This window comes from Onychomys torridus, chromosome 7 (genome assembly GCF_903995425.1).
Source record: "Onychomys torridus chromosome 7, mOncTor1.1, whole genome shotgun sequence".
Taxonomy (NCBI): domain Eukaryota; kingdom Metazoa; phylum Chordata; class Mammalia; order Rodentia; family Cricetidae; genus Onychomys; species Onychomys torridus.
Window position 1 is genome coordinate 14,695,267 of NC_050449.1, and position 15,772 is coordinate 14,711,038.

Genomic DNA, 15,772 nt, shown 5'->3' on the forward strand with positions numbered 1-15,772 from the left:
CTAGAAAGTTGATCACTGATACTTTTATGTAAAGTTTTAGTATTCTTGGAATTATTAGGTACAGATTTTTAAATACTTTAAATCAAGTATTCATGTGACTTTTCAAGTTGTTCATGTGCTGTGCTTTTGATAGCTGTGTGTAGATGTACTTCAGGTTACTACAGGAGTACATCCCCATAAACCTATCATACAGTCAAACATTAAGTCCTTCCATCATTTGATCCAGGTTCCCTCAACTGTGGAGTGAAGTTCTAGTATTTCCATTGTAAATTTGTAAACATGAAAATCCTAACTAGATCTAGAAGGTATCAGTTTTCATAGAACCCCAAGGAAGCAAGTACTATCAGCATTTCTGTTTCACATGTGTAGCATCTGAGACAGAGTTTAGTTTGCCTAAAACTCACCTGCTGGCAAGTGCTACTTCTGGTACCTCTTTTATGACAGCATTGTTCTTTGGTATCTAAGATTGAAAGCTGTGATTCAAATCTTACTGTGGTGAGGTTTTCCTTCTTGTTGGTGTGAGGGCATGATGTGTTTGTTTTTGTGTATCAGCCAAAAAGAAAGTGTTAACTATAAAGCTGAGAAGAAATATGGAGCTTAAGCAGTACTTAAGATCAGAAATCTTTTCTTAAGGGAATTCTTGAGCAGAGGTGTGGTAACGATGTGCCTTATAATCTGAAGAGGAGAGTCCTTGGCAGTTTAAAGCACTTGAGTACTGTTTTGGGGCACAGTTACTCAGCTGCCAGGAGCTTGGTATGAACAGAGCAAGCTTGGAGTTGAAGATGATGTTACAATGTATCAGGAACCAGGTCTGGAAGACTGCCTGTTAGTCTTAGTAAAGTAGGAAGTCAGGAGAGGGCTTAGTTTTGCTTAATTATTTTGAGACAGGCTCTCACTGTCTTGCCCAGACTGATAAAGTGGAAAGGAGCAAGGCACCACCAGAAACTAGTTTTAAAGAGTTGCAAAATTCATGTTAGATACCGGGAAGACCATATTAGTGATAGGAGTAAGTCACATTGGTCGTTGATCTGTGGTTTCAGTTTCCATTTGAGACAGTGATCCTCTACTATTTCACAGGGTCTGAAATTGTTGTGTCGTGGCAGTAAAATGCCAAGATCACTATTTTATTTAATATGAGATTTATTTAAAGTGTATGAGTGTTTTCCTACATGGATATACGTGTATCAGATGCATGCCTGGTACCTGCAAGGCCAGAAGAGAGGTTTTCTGTTTCCTTGGAACTGAAATTACAGAGGATTGTGAGCTTGTGAGCAGTTATTTGAGTTCTGGGTACCAAACCCAGATCATTTGCAAATGCATCAAGTTTTAACAGTTGAACCATCTCTCCAGTTCTGCCAAGTCATTTCTATAGTGATGGTGTAAAAATAAGCTGTGTGTGTTTTAAAACAAGTTTTATAAATGCACATAGGAAAGCACTCAGTTCCAAAGTGTAAAGCTTAGTTAATCATTACATGAACAACCCATGTAATCACCTGGTCAAGAAATAATTACCAGAATCTTTTTTTACCACCTCCAATTAAAAGTGCTCAGATTTCCTTAGTTTTTTAATATTTGTATCATAAATGATGTTTTATCTACCATTACTTATATTTACTTTGTGTGTTTGCAAATTAAATCTATATCTTAATTGTGTTACATTCACTGCATTCTTTCATGTTTTAGTTACTTTTTCACATTGCTTCTTTGAGGTTTTTCATAAATATTATTCTGTTGAGATAACTTGTTTGCCAACATTCTTCACTTGCAGATTTTATTGTCTAGCTGTGTTAGCTAGTACTGCTGGAAGCAGAGACAGTGTTGCTTTTTCTAAGTGGGAAACATTTCCAGTGTTTTCCATTAATTGTGGTAGTACTTCTTAGGACTAAGACATTTAGTTTGATCCAAGTATCCCCCACCCCTCTCATTATTTCTTACTCCATCTGGCATCTGGTAACCCTATTTAAGAAACTTAATAGAGCCAGGCGGTCATGGCACACACCTTTAATCCCAGCACTCAGGAGGCAGAGCCAGGTAGATCCCTGTTGAGTCTGAGGCCAGCCTGGTCTGCAGAGTGAGATCCAGGACAGGCACCAAAACAACACAGAGAAACCCTGTCTTGGAAAAAAAAAAAACTTAATAGAAGGTCTCTCAGATACCCATCAGCAGCTAGGTAGGTCTGTGCTGACACCAGATGCCCACTGTGATGGTAGTGTTCACACTGTTCTGTAAAATCTGTTACTTAACTCTAACCCTGCTACAAGCAAAAGCAGCAGCAATAATCTCAACACGCCCCAAGACTTAGTATGTTTTCAGGATAGACAATCACAGGAACAGGGACTGGACTTTGAATTTGGTGGTGTGTTCAAGTTAGTTGCTTTTCTTCTATTGTTTGGATGTTTGGAGGTACTAATAGTACCTTCTCAGCAGCCTTGTGCATGTGCTCTGTCAGTGAACTGGACAGCTAGTCCTATCAGCATTCAAGTGTCTACCTTGTGCTTCATTCGCATGTACCTTTTTGAGGATCCTTGGCTTATCACTTGGTTTTCACACTCTTGTCCACACCATATAGTAGGTGTCGATGCTGTTCTTCACCAGAGTTAATGCACTCTTTGGAGTGCACCAGAGGAGATGCACTCTTTGTACATTTATCCTAACATGGTATGAGATTTGGAATCTATATGAAAAGATCTGTATGGTATACTGCCTTTCTCTTTTATAGGATTTCTTGGGGAATGTCAGGTATGTATTGTAAGCTTGGATGTGAATATATTGAACTAAGAACTCCCAATCACTTTTCTGCTGTGTTTTCCTTTTTTTTTTTTTTTTGGATGAGGGAGGTGTTTGGTGTCTTGAGACAGCATCTCATGTATCTCAGGTTGTCCTCAAAATCAATATGTAGCTGAGGATGACACTGAACAAATCCTCTGCTTTTATCCAGTTCTGGAATTATAGCTGTACACCACTACACCTGGTATTTATATGTGTTTGTAACAGAAAACCTAAGAATTTTTAATTTGATATCAGTATTTTGTTTGTTTTTTACTCAAAGACTATATTATAACAAATAGTGTATTTGCCTGTATCACTTTATTTTATGTCACTGAGAGAACAATTGCTTTTCACATGATCATGTGAACCTAGCTAATTTTCCTCAATATACATCATCTACATGTGACAAATATATGGGAAGATTACATCTGTTCTGTACAGATACTAACCCATTTTGTATAGCAAACATGAATATCCATAGATTCTTATATTTACAGGGTTTGGGGGAACCAATCTCCTACAGATAACTGTGTTGGTCATAGTATGTGCCCTCTTCAGGCATTCCTAGGTCCTTCCTAGGCAGTAATATGACAGTCATGTACAGATGAATCTACACTAAACTTTTGGATTCATAATACAAACTGATGTATATGGTAAGTTCTCTGAGGAAAGGCAATGTAAAGGTTTACATAGATAGGTCTAGTATGTTAAGTCTCTGCTATAGATAGTAGTTATTGGCTGCCTGGACTTTTCAAGAAATAATCTTATACAAAAATCCTTAGGAGATAACTGTATTTCAGCTTTCTAATCCTTTAGAATAAAGCAAGTAGAAGAGGGTTTGTCATGCCTGCTTAATAATTGCATATGTATTTATTTTGCTATGGCAGAGCAATTCCAATTGTCTTTGTAGTACTGCATTTGCTTTATTCTAGTGTTGCAGGAACTAGAAAAGGGTTGCGTAATGATGTCAAAACTTGACTCTCCTTGCTGTTTTTAAAGGCACCTGAATCTTTACTTGCTTTATTACCTTTTTCCAGTGCTAGAGATGGAATCCAGAGCTGTGGGCATACTGAATGAGTACTGTACTCTCAAGTGACACCCTGGTTCAGACCTTCACCCATAAGTATTTTCACTGCTGTTTGCTTTGGTCTCACAGATCTAATTTTTGCCCCCTTCTGACCTCCCTCCAAAAAAAAAATAAAAAAAAAAAATAAGAAATCATTCATTGTAAGCAGTGCGGGGTCTTTTTAGTTGCACATTGCAAACTGTCTTGATTTCAGAATGAAGATCAATTTTGAAATGAATTCAGTTAGTGAAAATCTAAAATATTTAAATCTACTTTCATAGACAAATTCTAACCTTGGACTTTTATAACAATCTCCACTAATATGACCTTTTTTTTTTTTTTTCACTAGATCATGGGGGAAAATGGCAAACTTGAGCTCTTTCTGTGAGTTATCTGTTCTCTATCCCAGATCACTGCAAGGTAGACAGCCAGCTCCTACAGAGGGAGAAATGGAGGAGCAGTTAACTAGCTGGAAATGAAAGAGAGCAGCAAGTGGGCACAGTTGATAGTCACATCTCCAGCGAGAGCATTTATTTGAGCTAGTGTGTGGTGGTGTTTTAACACAGCACTGAGTCTTCTCTTTTGTTAGGAGTCTGTTATGCCTTCTTCTCCACTCAACAGTACCACAGTTCTTGGGTACATCTAGCTGGGTAGACAGTTGTATCTCACTGAATTAAAATGCTGAATTTTTAGTGGGCCTCAGTCAAAAGTTTACCTAAGCTCATTAGTGAAGAACAGCAGTCCCTTATAGGTTCTTGCCTATGTTAGAGGAAAAAGATGTACCCAGAGGCTTGACCTAAGGGAAGAAAACACTTTCTCAGCTTTGAGAAAAACTAAGCCATTTGTTTAATTAGGAGGCTTGGGAGTGCAGTGCTGCTTCTCCCTAGTGCCCAATTCCTCCCTCCCTCCCATAGGCTAGGGCAGACAGAGCTAATGAATTCTCACAGGCACTTAAGTGGCCCAGGCTCTTGCATCTCATTGCCCTTCCCTGCCAATTCTCAAAACAAAGTACCTTACATGTTCCCACTGAGGGGAGCTTCTAATTAAAGACTAATCTAGTCTTGGTGTGTGTTTTTTATTCCTGAGACTTCTCCAGCATGACCCATCTGTCTTGTTGAACATTAGTCAAACTTTTGATTAAATTGAACTTTTTTCTGTCTCTTGGGACTTCAGTATGAACATATATTGAATATCAGTTAAATTCTTGACACTTGGCTTTGGGGAAAGAAAGGTCAGTAAAGCATTGCCTTATCCTTAACTGAGTGAAAGGCTAGGAACAAAGATATAAAGTAGTTAACTCTAGGAAGTTAAGGATACCCAAAGAGGGGATGTTGAACCACGGGCTGTCAGACACATGGAGAAGTGGTGCAAACATTGTGTGGTGAAGGCTTTTTAAAAGTAAAGAGAAGCAGCTGGTGAATACTTGCCTAGAGTTCATGAGGCCCTGGGTTCAGTCACCAGTACTGGGGAGAAAAAGCCAACCAGAAATAGAATTGAGTAAGTATGCTAACCCTGAATGCAGAGATACAGGAAAGCTCTAAAGAAATCACATTACTGAAGTAAATAGGGAGTGAGGGACTTTATAGTAAAGCTGGAGAGAGGTGGCCAGCTTGCATCCTATATCAGTGTGCTAATGCAGCCTCAGAAGATCACGTGCTACACTGCTCTTCAGATGTCTGTTCTGTTTGTTCACACCACATTAGAGCCTTCCACTCACGTGACTGCCCCCAGGATGGAACCTGCTCAGTTTATTAGAAGAGGCGTAGATACAGAGAATTTTTTTTTCTTTTAACAAGATCTCTTGTAACCCTGGCTGTCGTCAAACTGTAGCTGAGGAGGAGAGGGTGTTCTTGAACTTCCGATCCTTCTGCTTCTACCTCCTAAGAGCTAGGGTTTACAAGCCCGTGTTACTATGCCTAATCACACAATCCTGGAGATCTAACCTAGTTTCAAGCATGAAGTAAGCACTCTATCCCCAGCCCTGTGGTAGCTAATCTTTTTGCAGTGTACCACAAACCATTTTGTTTACATTATGAAAATCCAATTGAGAGTGAATAGTTTTACTGAGATGCAATAAGAAATTGCATATATTTTAAGAGTATAATTTGTTAAGTTTTAAGGTCTCTATGTCCATCAAACCATCACTAATGTCAGGATAGTCTCAAAAACATTTTGTGATTTACCTGTTATCCCTCCCCATTGTTCCCTAGCCAACCAATCATTTGCTTGAGTGCAAGCAGATCATGCTTCTGTGTGGCTTTCATTACAGAATACCTCAAACCATGTTTTTCTGTGAGGAATCAAAGGGGAATTTCAGCACACTAGTTTTTTTTTTTTTTTTTCTATCCTTTTTAATTTCCCCCAATAGATTGACATGATCCTCTGGTGTAGGTCACAGGTAAGATGAACAGATATGCACAAACACTTAATTGGAGTCCAGAATTTAGAGACTGCCACATAGATCATCCTAGAAATGGGAAGGAAACAGTTTACAGTGGAAGGAAACTTGGCTTATGAGTCTAAGCAGAAAGATAGAATTGTCTAGAAGACCAGGACCCCTTTTTTATAAGATGAAATTCTTGGTAAGCCACTGAGACCTTCACATTAACCAGTTCATGCCTGAAAGATCACAAAAGAAGAACTTTAGCCAGGCAGTGATGGTGCACGCCTTTAATCCCAGCACTCGGAGGCAGAGCCAAGCAGATCTCTGAATTTGAGGCCAACCTAGTCTACAGAATGAGTTCTAGGACAGGCACCAAAACTACACAGGGAAACCCTGTCTCAAAAAACAAAAAAAAAAAAGAAGAAGAAGATATTTAGTTAATGTTCTTAATTTATTGATTTATCTTTACTTCTGGAGCAAAATAAATTGACAAGCCCCAAGTACTGCCTGAGTGCATACTTGTGAAAGAGAAAACAGACAGCTACATATTTGGAAGTTCTTTGTCTCACAATATCCTGTCAAGGCTTTTTCTTCCTTTTTTTAAAATTATATTCTCTCTCTCTCTCTCTCTCTCTCTCTCTCTCTCTCTCTCTCTCTCTCTGTCTTACATATATATATATATATATATATATATATATATATATATATATATATATATATATAAAGCTTCTAGTTTTGTATTTTTATGGGATTCCTGTGAGTGGATCTCTGAATCTGTATCTGTTTCTTGTGCCTTTTTCTTGGGCTCTTTTCTTTCTGTTTATTTGTCTTGTCCTATTCCATAATTTTCATATTATTATATTATATTAAATTATATTATTATTGCTTAGAAACCTGTTTGTTTTCTAATGTGAGACAGACAGTGGGTGTATTCAGGTGGGAGGGAAGGTGGGGAGGAACTGGGAGAATTAGAGGGAGGCAAAATGGTAATCTGAATATATTATATGAAAAAAATTCAATAACGGAAAAAATCCTGCTCAGCAAATACTGTTACAAAAAGTAGAATTTAACTAAAATATGCCTCCATATGACTGGAAGGTAAGTATTGTACTTGCCAGGCATTTTAGAAAGTGTAGGAAAAGTTTGTACCATAATTAAAGTTTGGAATAGCTAAGAAAATGTCTCAGCTAATGTTTTTTCACTAGCATTGACCTCCAGTGGATCTCCATTATCAGAAGAGGAGGAGGCAAGTCTGATTTCCAGCTATTCCTAAATCACAGAACATGCCTCTAAGGGACAGCTTAAGAGGGCAGTGCAAGATGATTTAAGTCTTGGTCTGCCGTTATATCCTGGTTCAAGAAAAACAATCCTGCCAGGTAGGCAGGCAGGATGACTGTGGCTACCAACCATTTGAAAAGAACAGCACTGGTGTACTTCAGAAGTAATTATGGCACTATCTTTGCTGTGTAAGTGTTCCATCTGGCCAAGCAGTTGTACTTGCAGACACTATTTCTGTTTAAATGGCTCTGTTCAAAGTATAACATGGATCTGAGACTTAAGAGATATACAGATGATTTCATATATGGAACGTGTAACCTTAAGACCTATATATGCTGGTAAATTTTTCTGTTCAAGACTGGTTCCCTTTTATGTTTTAGCCAGAAACAGTCAAATGCTACTATTAAAGAATTTTTCCTTTATTAATCTCTTAAATTCTTGGAGTTACTTTTCGCTGGAAAGTTACATATTAATTCTGTAACACTTCGGCATTGCTTCTAAATCTCAGCCCTTCTCTAGGCAAGGATTCCTGACTAGAGACCAATATCTTAGTGTACCCTATTTTAGGTCTCTGTTATTGGGACATCCCTTTACTACTTGTCCTTTTTTCTGACTTCCGATTCATGATAGATCAGTAGTTCTTACCAAAGGAGATTTTTCTCTGAGGGTGCTCTGGAGACATTTTGGGTGAATGGCCATGACTTAATGGGAGAGCACCTGTTAATGTCATAAAAATAAACTGTGTTAAATAGCTAAATATAGAACACTCAGGGAAGGCTGCACCACACAGGGTAAAAGTGATCTGACCTCAAATACCTATATAGTCCTAATCCATAAACATTATAATAGAGTAATAATTTCTAGAACAGGAAGTGAAAATCAAGGTGAACAATCCATGCTCATGAGAGTAAGCATCATTTTGCTCCCACCTCCACCCCTAATTTCAGACCAGGTTACCAATGCCAAGAGATCTGTGTATGAAGGGTAAGATTTTATTGCACTGAATAAGTTTTCCTGAGAGCCAGTCAGTTTATGACTTACTCTCGGGTGCTTCTTGGGTATGGTAGCAGGGCACAGCTTTCAGGAGTGGAGGGTCTGCCGTTAGATCTGCCTCTTACTGACATGAGATAGGAGGATAAATAAACACCATGTTCACAAAAATGCCTGCCATTTACCAACCATCTATGTATTAAACACACAATGCTGATTCTGTAATCAATCCAATAATTATTGCTGAAAGACAGGAATTCTTTAATAAATGGTGAAGTTACAAGTAAAACATTTGAATTTGAGTGAGTCTATACCCACTTCTCACCAAGTGGGTGAGTCAGCATTCCTCAAGCCTACTCAGGGTAGGTTTCAGTTTTGGGGTCTGTCTTAGGGTTTCTTTTCTTCTGAAGAGACACTATGACCACAGCAACTCTTAAAGAAAACATTTTAATGAGTTGGCAGCTTACAGTTCAGAGGTTCAGTTCATTATCATCATGGTAGGGAGCATGTAGCATGGATGCAGATGTGTTGGCTACATCTTGATCAGAAGGGAACAGGAAATGGACTGTAACACTGTAACACTGGACAGTATCTTGAGCATATGAGCCCTCAAAGCCTGGCCCCACAGTGACACACTTCCTCCAACAAGATCACACCTACTCCCAACAAAGCCACACCTCCTAATAACTCCTTAGGAGCTTATGGGGTCCAATTGCATTCAAACTACCACAGGGTCTAAGTTCCAGAGCATTTCCCTATGAAGTTAAAGATATATATATGATGCTATGTCCTATCAGCTCTTTGGTATAGGAGAATCCTTGTATGGAGCTACTTTTAATTTATTTTTAAAAATATTTTACCCTGACCATTGCCCTCCATTACCCCACCTCCTCACCCCCAATAGCTCATATAGATCTCATCCATTTCTCTGTCGCTGGGCAATCCCTGAGTCTTTCTTAGGGTCCTCTTTACTAGGTAGCCTCCCTGGAGTTGTGCATTGCAGTCTGGTTATCCTTTGCTTTACATCTACTATCTACTTATGAGTGAGTACATACCATGTTTGTCTTTCTGAGTCTGGGTTACCTCACTCAGGATGATATTTTCTAGTTCCATCCATTTGCCTGCAAACCTCATGATGTCATTGGTTTTTCTCTGCTGAGTACTACTCTGTTGTGTATATGCACCACATTTTATTTAACCATTCTTCAGTTGAAGGGCATCTAGGTTGTTCCAGGTTTTGGCTATTACAAATAATGCTGCTATGAACATAGTTGAGCATGTGCCCTTGTGGTATGATTGAGCATTTGTCAGGTATATGCTCAAGAGTAGTATGGCTGGGTCTTGAGGGAGATTGATTCCCAATTTTCTAAGAAAGCATCATATAGGGGAGTGGGAGGTCCTAGCTGGATCAGGAACAGAGTGGGAGAACAAGGAAAGAGATACCATGATAAATGAAGACTCCATGGGAAGAGGAAGAAGCAGAGTGCTAGAGAGGTACCCAGAAATCTGCAAAGATGACTACTCCACTATAGACTACTGGCAATGGTCGAGAGAGTGCCTGAGCTGACCTACTCTGGTGATCAGATGGCCAAATACCCTAAATGTCATGATAGAACTCTCATCCAGTGACTGATGGAAGCAGATGCAGAGATCCATGGCCAAGCCCCAGGAGGAGCTCTGGGAGTCCAATCAACAAGAGAGAGGAGGGATTATATGAGCAAGATATATCAAGACCATGATTGGAAAAAGCATAGGGACAAATAGCCAAACTAGTAGAAACACATGAACTATGAACCAATAGCTGAGGAGCCCCTATAGAACTGGACCAGGCCCTCTGGATAAGTGAGACAGTTGATTAGCTTGAACTATTTAGGAGGCCCCCAGGCAGTGGAACCAGGACCTGTCCTTGGTGCATGAGGTGGCTTTTTGGAACCTAGGGCCTATGCTGAGACACTTTGCTCAGCCTTGGTGCAGGGAGGAGGGGATTCGACTTGCCTCAACTGTATGTACCAGGCTGGGCTGACTCCCCAGGGAAGACCTTACCTTGGAGGAGGTGGGAATGGGGGGGGGGGCATTGGAGGAGAAGGCTGGGGGGGGGAGGAGGGAGGACAGGAAAATCTGTGGCTGATATGTAAAACAACTTGAAAATCTCTTATATAAATTTTTTTATATAAAAATTTTTTAAGTGTGTATACTTTGCTAACTTCTCAGTAGGATATTGCCTTGATAGTAGACTTTGGACCAAAAGTACAAACTTTGAGCTCCCAAACCCATGATGTTTACCTATATCTTCCATAGTTTCACTCTTTGGTTAAATTGAAATATGAGAGAACATTTTGTCCACCTTTAAAAGCTCTCTAATTATACACATTTGCATGAGTAAATGAACTGTATAGAGAAGTGAAGGGTGTTGAACTGATGTAGCAAAAGAAAGCTATCCACGTTTGTTACTTTAAGAACTTTAAGAATAAATAAAATGATGCATCTCTTCTTACATGGAATTATCCAAAAGTATATTTTATTCAATTTACAATAAGATACATTTGTAAGTTACACCCTGAATAGACCACACTCAACTCCTCTTATTCCCATCACCAAATCCTCCCCTACATATTCGGGTTGTGTTTTGTTTTATAACCCCTTGACTTCACTTAGTGCTGCACACATGCCCAGGGGTGTGGGGCCGTCGAGGCATGGGCAGCTTACCAATTCCCGAACCACCAAAGGAAGATAAAGACTGGCTGCCCCCACTACCCCTTTCCATAGCCTGCCAATAGAGCTTCACTTTGGGGTGGGGCCTCGCAAGTCCCTCCCCATCCGTGCTGCAGTTTTGACTGGCTTGATCTTGTGTAGGTAACCATAGCTGTTGTTAAGTTCATAAGTGCAACTCAACTTTTATTTCATGTTGTTGAAAAGGATCCAAATGTGAAGTTTTGAGAAAGTGTGTCTAGGCAAGAGCAATATTGAGCAAATTATTTTCTGTGTTTTATTTACCACTGTGAAGTTCAGGATGACTTTGAATTCCTAATTTTTCTGCCTCCACCTTCTGATTAGTAGGCACTCTGTACTTTAATTTGATATCAATTATAATATGCTGGTATATAGCTGCATATATATATATATATATATATAATGTATATCATATATGTGTGTTTGAGTACATGTGAACTTGTGTGTGTGTGTGTGTGTGTGTGTGTGTGTGTGTGTGTGTGTGAGAGAGAGAGAGAGAGAGAGAGAGAGAGAGAGAGAGAGAGAGAGAGAGATATTCTTAGTATAATTATTTTCCAGACAGAGGCCAAAGAAAAACATTTCACATTAAGCATCGTGTTGGAAACAGCAATGACTTAGAGGAGTTGGGCAATGATGTTTAGGTATGTCTTACCTCTTTTTACTTGCTGTGTTTTCTACTTTACCCCCTACACACTTATAAATATATATCCTTGAAATTGTTTGCATAAGAGGTATAGTTACTGGCTACCCATGATTCATGTTTGTTGTTTCAAGTTTATCTTTGGTCCTGGAATATTTTAGTTTTGTATTTCATGAGTTGTATTTCTTTTCTGTGTCTTAAGAATACAGGAGAATGTAATGTGTGCAGGAATACATTAATCATCAACTCTAGATTCATGTATCCATTTTTCTATTATCACACTGAGACCTATCTCTTGTGCTATGAAAAAGTCTTCTAATAACCTGCTTCATATCCCTATTCCTCAGGCTGTAGATGAAAGGGTTGAGCATGGGAGCAACCACAGTATACATCACTGAGGTGACTGAACCCTCTCTGGAGTTATAGGTTGTTTGAGAAGTAAGGTAGACACCAAGGCCTGCACCATAGAACAATGAGACCACTGAAAGATGAGACCCACAAGTAGAAAAGGCTTTATACTTCCCCCTAGCAGATGAAATGCCCACTATGGAGTTGATGATTTTAGAATAAGAGAAAAGAATCCCAGACAGAGGAATAATACCTAGCAAACCAGTTACACAGTAAAGCAGGATGTCATTGTCATGGGTGTCTGAGCAGGCAAGCTTGAGGATCTGAGCAAGTTCACAGAAATAGTGAGGGATTTCTGTTTTCTTGCAGAAAGACACCCTCAAAAACATTAATGTTTGTAACAATGAATAGGCAAGGCAGATTAGCCAAGACAGTAGCAGTAGAAGACCACAAAGGTAAGGGTTCATGATAATCATGTAGCGCAAGGGGTGACATATGGCCACAAACCGGTCATAGGCCATTACTGTCAGTAACAAACTATCCAGTCCAGAAAAAAACATGAAAAAATACATCTGGGTGACGCAGCCTTCATAGGTGATGGATTTATTCTGTGCCTGGATGTTCACTAACATCTTGGGAACTGTGGTGGAAATGAAACAAATGTCTGTGAAAGATAGGTTAGAGAGGAAGAAATACATTGGGGTCCAGAGGTGGGAGTCAGAGCCAATAGCCAGGATGATAAGCAGATTCCCTATGATGCAGACCAAGTAAATGAACAGGAACAGCCAAAATAGAAGTGGCTGGATATCATTTTCTTTTGAAAGTCCCAAAAGAATGAATTTTGAAGTGGCTGTTAAGTTCTCTGGCTCCATATAATTTACAGTCTTTGCCTGGAAAGAAGTAAGCATAGTTACAATGAGAATATACCATGAATTTCAATACCATTCATGAAGCATTGTATTTTATCCCAAATGTTTTTATTTGCTTTACCGCCCAAGACTGCTGTCTCCACCACCACTTCCTGCAGTGTCTTGTCCACTGCATCTTTCCTGGCTGATGCAATTATATTCTCTATAAAATTTCTGGGAAGGAAGGAACCTGTTTTCTGAACATCTCCCCTCTGCCTTGTAGTAATTGCCTCTTTCAACCCCAGGAAAATGTTGAGATAGGCAATTATGGGATGTAGAATTTGACAACTTTTTAATTATCCTTATACTTTCTTCAGACTATCCTGTTTCATTTTATCAAAAGAAGGATAGTTTGAAAATATTTTGTAGGAAATCCCACTATTGTTACTTTAGTATTGTGAGTCCTCTCTATCCTTCTAGCTCCATCATAATAGTTCTTAATCTCAAAGATCAATTCAAGAACTCCATCATACATTTACATTTTCCCTGCGTGTTTACATTCTTCTTCAATTTCCTTATATTGAAGCAACTGTGTCTTTTCGAGTTCATTTTCATTCCACATTTCCTGTACCGCAGACAGTATTGGACAGTGAGTCCTACACTTCGTGGATTTAATAGGCTACATATCAAAAGTATTTCAGTAGCCTATCATGCAGATGGCTTCAATTTTGATCTTCTGCAATTTGAAGAGAGACACAAAATAAAACAAAAATAAAAACTAAAACAAGAAGAGCAAATCATGCCAGGCATGGTAATACATTTCCCTAACTGTGGTACTGTGGTGAATGAAGCAGAAGGGTTGCAAATTTGAGGCAGCCAGGCTATGTAGCAAAACTATATCTCCAACAAAAAGAAAAAAGCCCCAAATATATATGTATATAATATATATATAAAATACATATGTTTATATAATTTATAAAATATGTTATAGTAATATATTAGAATAATGTCTTCATTTAAAATGTTTCTTCTTTTAGTTTCTCAAAGTCACAGTAAAACTACTATAGTGTTTTTATTATATTAGTATATAATATATTACCTAAAAGTTATTTAATACATACAGAAATATATGGAAGGTCTATACAAATGCTGTACCACTTCATAGAAGGGACTTAACAGCCACAGATTTAGGTCATACAAAGGGAATTTCATTGTGTGCAGATACTGAGGAATGACTATTAAAAAAACTTTTTCTATAAATATTTGTGCACTGAAAGGTAGTTTAGAAAAACACTCCAAGTGAGACTATAGGCAATTCCTTATTCACAAAACCCTTTAGTAAGTCTGGAAATGTAAGTCAGTGGTAGTGGGTACTCAGCATGTGTATGACTTTGAGTTCAATCCTTACCTCTATAGAAACAGAAGAACCAACATGAACAACCTTTTAGCCAAAAAGAAAGGCACCATTTATCATTAAGATGTCTCAGTTGAACATAAAGAGAATGGAAGCTTACTATGTCTTATCTCAACTTACTGCTTTTAAAGGCCTTGATTTGTGTTTAGGTACTAATTTCTGGCTCATAATGGAATTTCTTAGCTTCATTATGAATGTCTTCAATTTTATTCATGTGTTTCACAAGAGATTTCTTCCTTTAAGTTGAAATGCCTTTGCAAAGTGCACGGTCTTAGTTTCTACCTCCATGAAGGTAATTTATCTTGATTGAGAAAGTCTTTAGATATTTGGTGATATGTATATTTTCACCTCCATCTCTTCATCTTTTTCTTAACTCACAATTAGTGGACTTACCAATGCATGCCACACCATACAATAAGACTATGGGTAGGGAAGGGAAATCAGCACATGCCACGCATTTGTAAAGCAGTACTTGGGAAGCTAAGATGGGAAAATATGGAGTTTAAGGCCAGCCTGAGCTGCAAAGACGCTGTCTCAAAAAGATACATAGGTCCTTCCTAACTTTCTGGAGCTTTGAGTGACACAAATATAGTGTTTGGCCTACCTCCAGTAGCTCTGGTCAATCAATATCCATGTGATCCAGGTTAGCAATAAGATTATTAACTGTGTTAGGAATGGTAACTGCTCAAGATAAACACTGTAGCAGTTTTATCAAGGTGCAGATTAAGACTGTTCTGAGATTTTTATCTCTTCCCCAGTTAAAATGGCTATCATCAAGAAAACAAATGTTGACAAGGATATGAGGAAAGCAAACCCCTATTCACTGGTAATGTAATATCAAGCATTCACTATGGAAGCCAGTTTCTCAAATAACTAAACAGAGAACTACAATATAGCTTGGCTCCACTACTCATACATATACCGAAATGTCTCTATATTTTACCACAGAGACCTTTGTGCATCAGTGCTCATTGCTGCTATATTCATAATATCCAGTTCATAGAAACAGCCTCAGCATTCTTCAGCTGATGGAAGAATAAAGAAAATGTGGTACATTTGCATAGTGTAATTTTATCATAAAAATAGATGGAATTTGAAAAATATTGTTAGGTAATCAAATCCCCAAAGGAGATATTGCTTGTTCTCTATTTTTCTCATGTGTGAATCTAGCTCCTTCCCCTCCTCTTTCTGTATGTGCATGTGTGTGCACCTGTATCTGTATATTTGCGTATGAGTATATGTGTGTAGCAGCCAGGAAACTAGAAAGGAACTTATGAGAGGAAAACTAAGGACTTCTAAGGAAGAG

General features: G+C 38.5%; 1 protein-coding gene across 1 annotated transcript; it reads right to left on the reverse strand.

The window, feature by feature from the left end:
* Positions 1 to 12,110: 12,110 nt before the first annotated feature.
* Positions 12,111 to 13,079, reverse strand: LOC118586944 (olfactory receptor 7D4-like). Its single transcript, XM_036192411.1, has one exon. The coding sequence runs from the start codon at positions 13,074 to 13,076 to the stop codon at positions 12,111 to 12,113; it is 966 nt and encodes a 321-aa protein (XP_036048304.1). The 5' UTR covers positions 13,077 to 13,079.
* Between the last annotated feature and the right edge of the window lie 2,693 nt (positions 13,080 to 15,772).

Excerpts from the sequence above, each read along its gene's own strand:
- LOC118586944 (XM_036192411.1), bottom strand. The coding sequence starts at position 13,076 with ATGGAGCCAGAGAACTTAACAGCCACTTCAAAATTCATTCTTTTGGGA.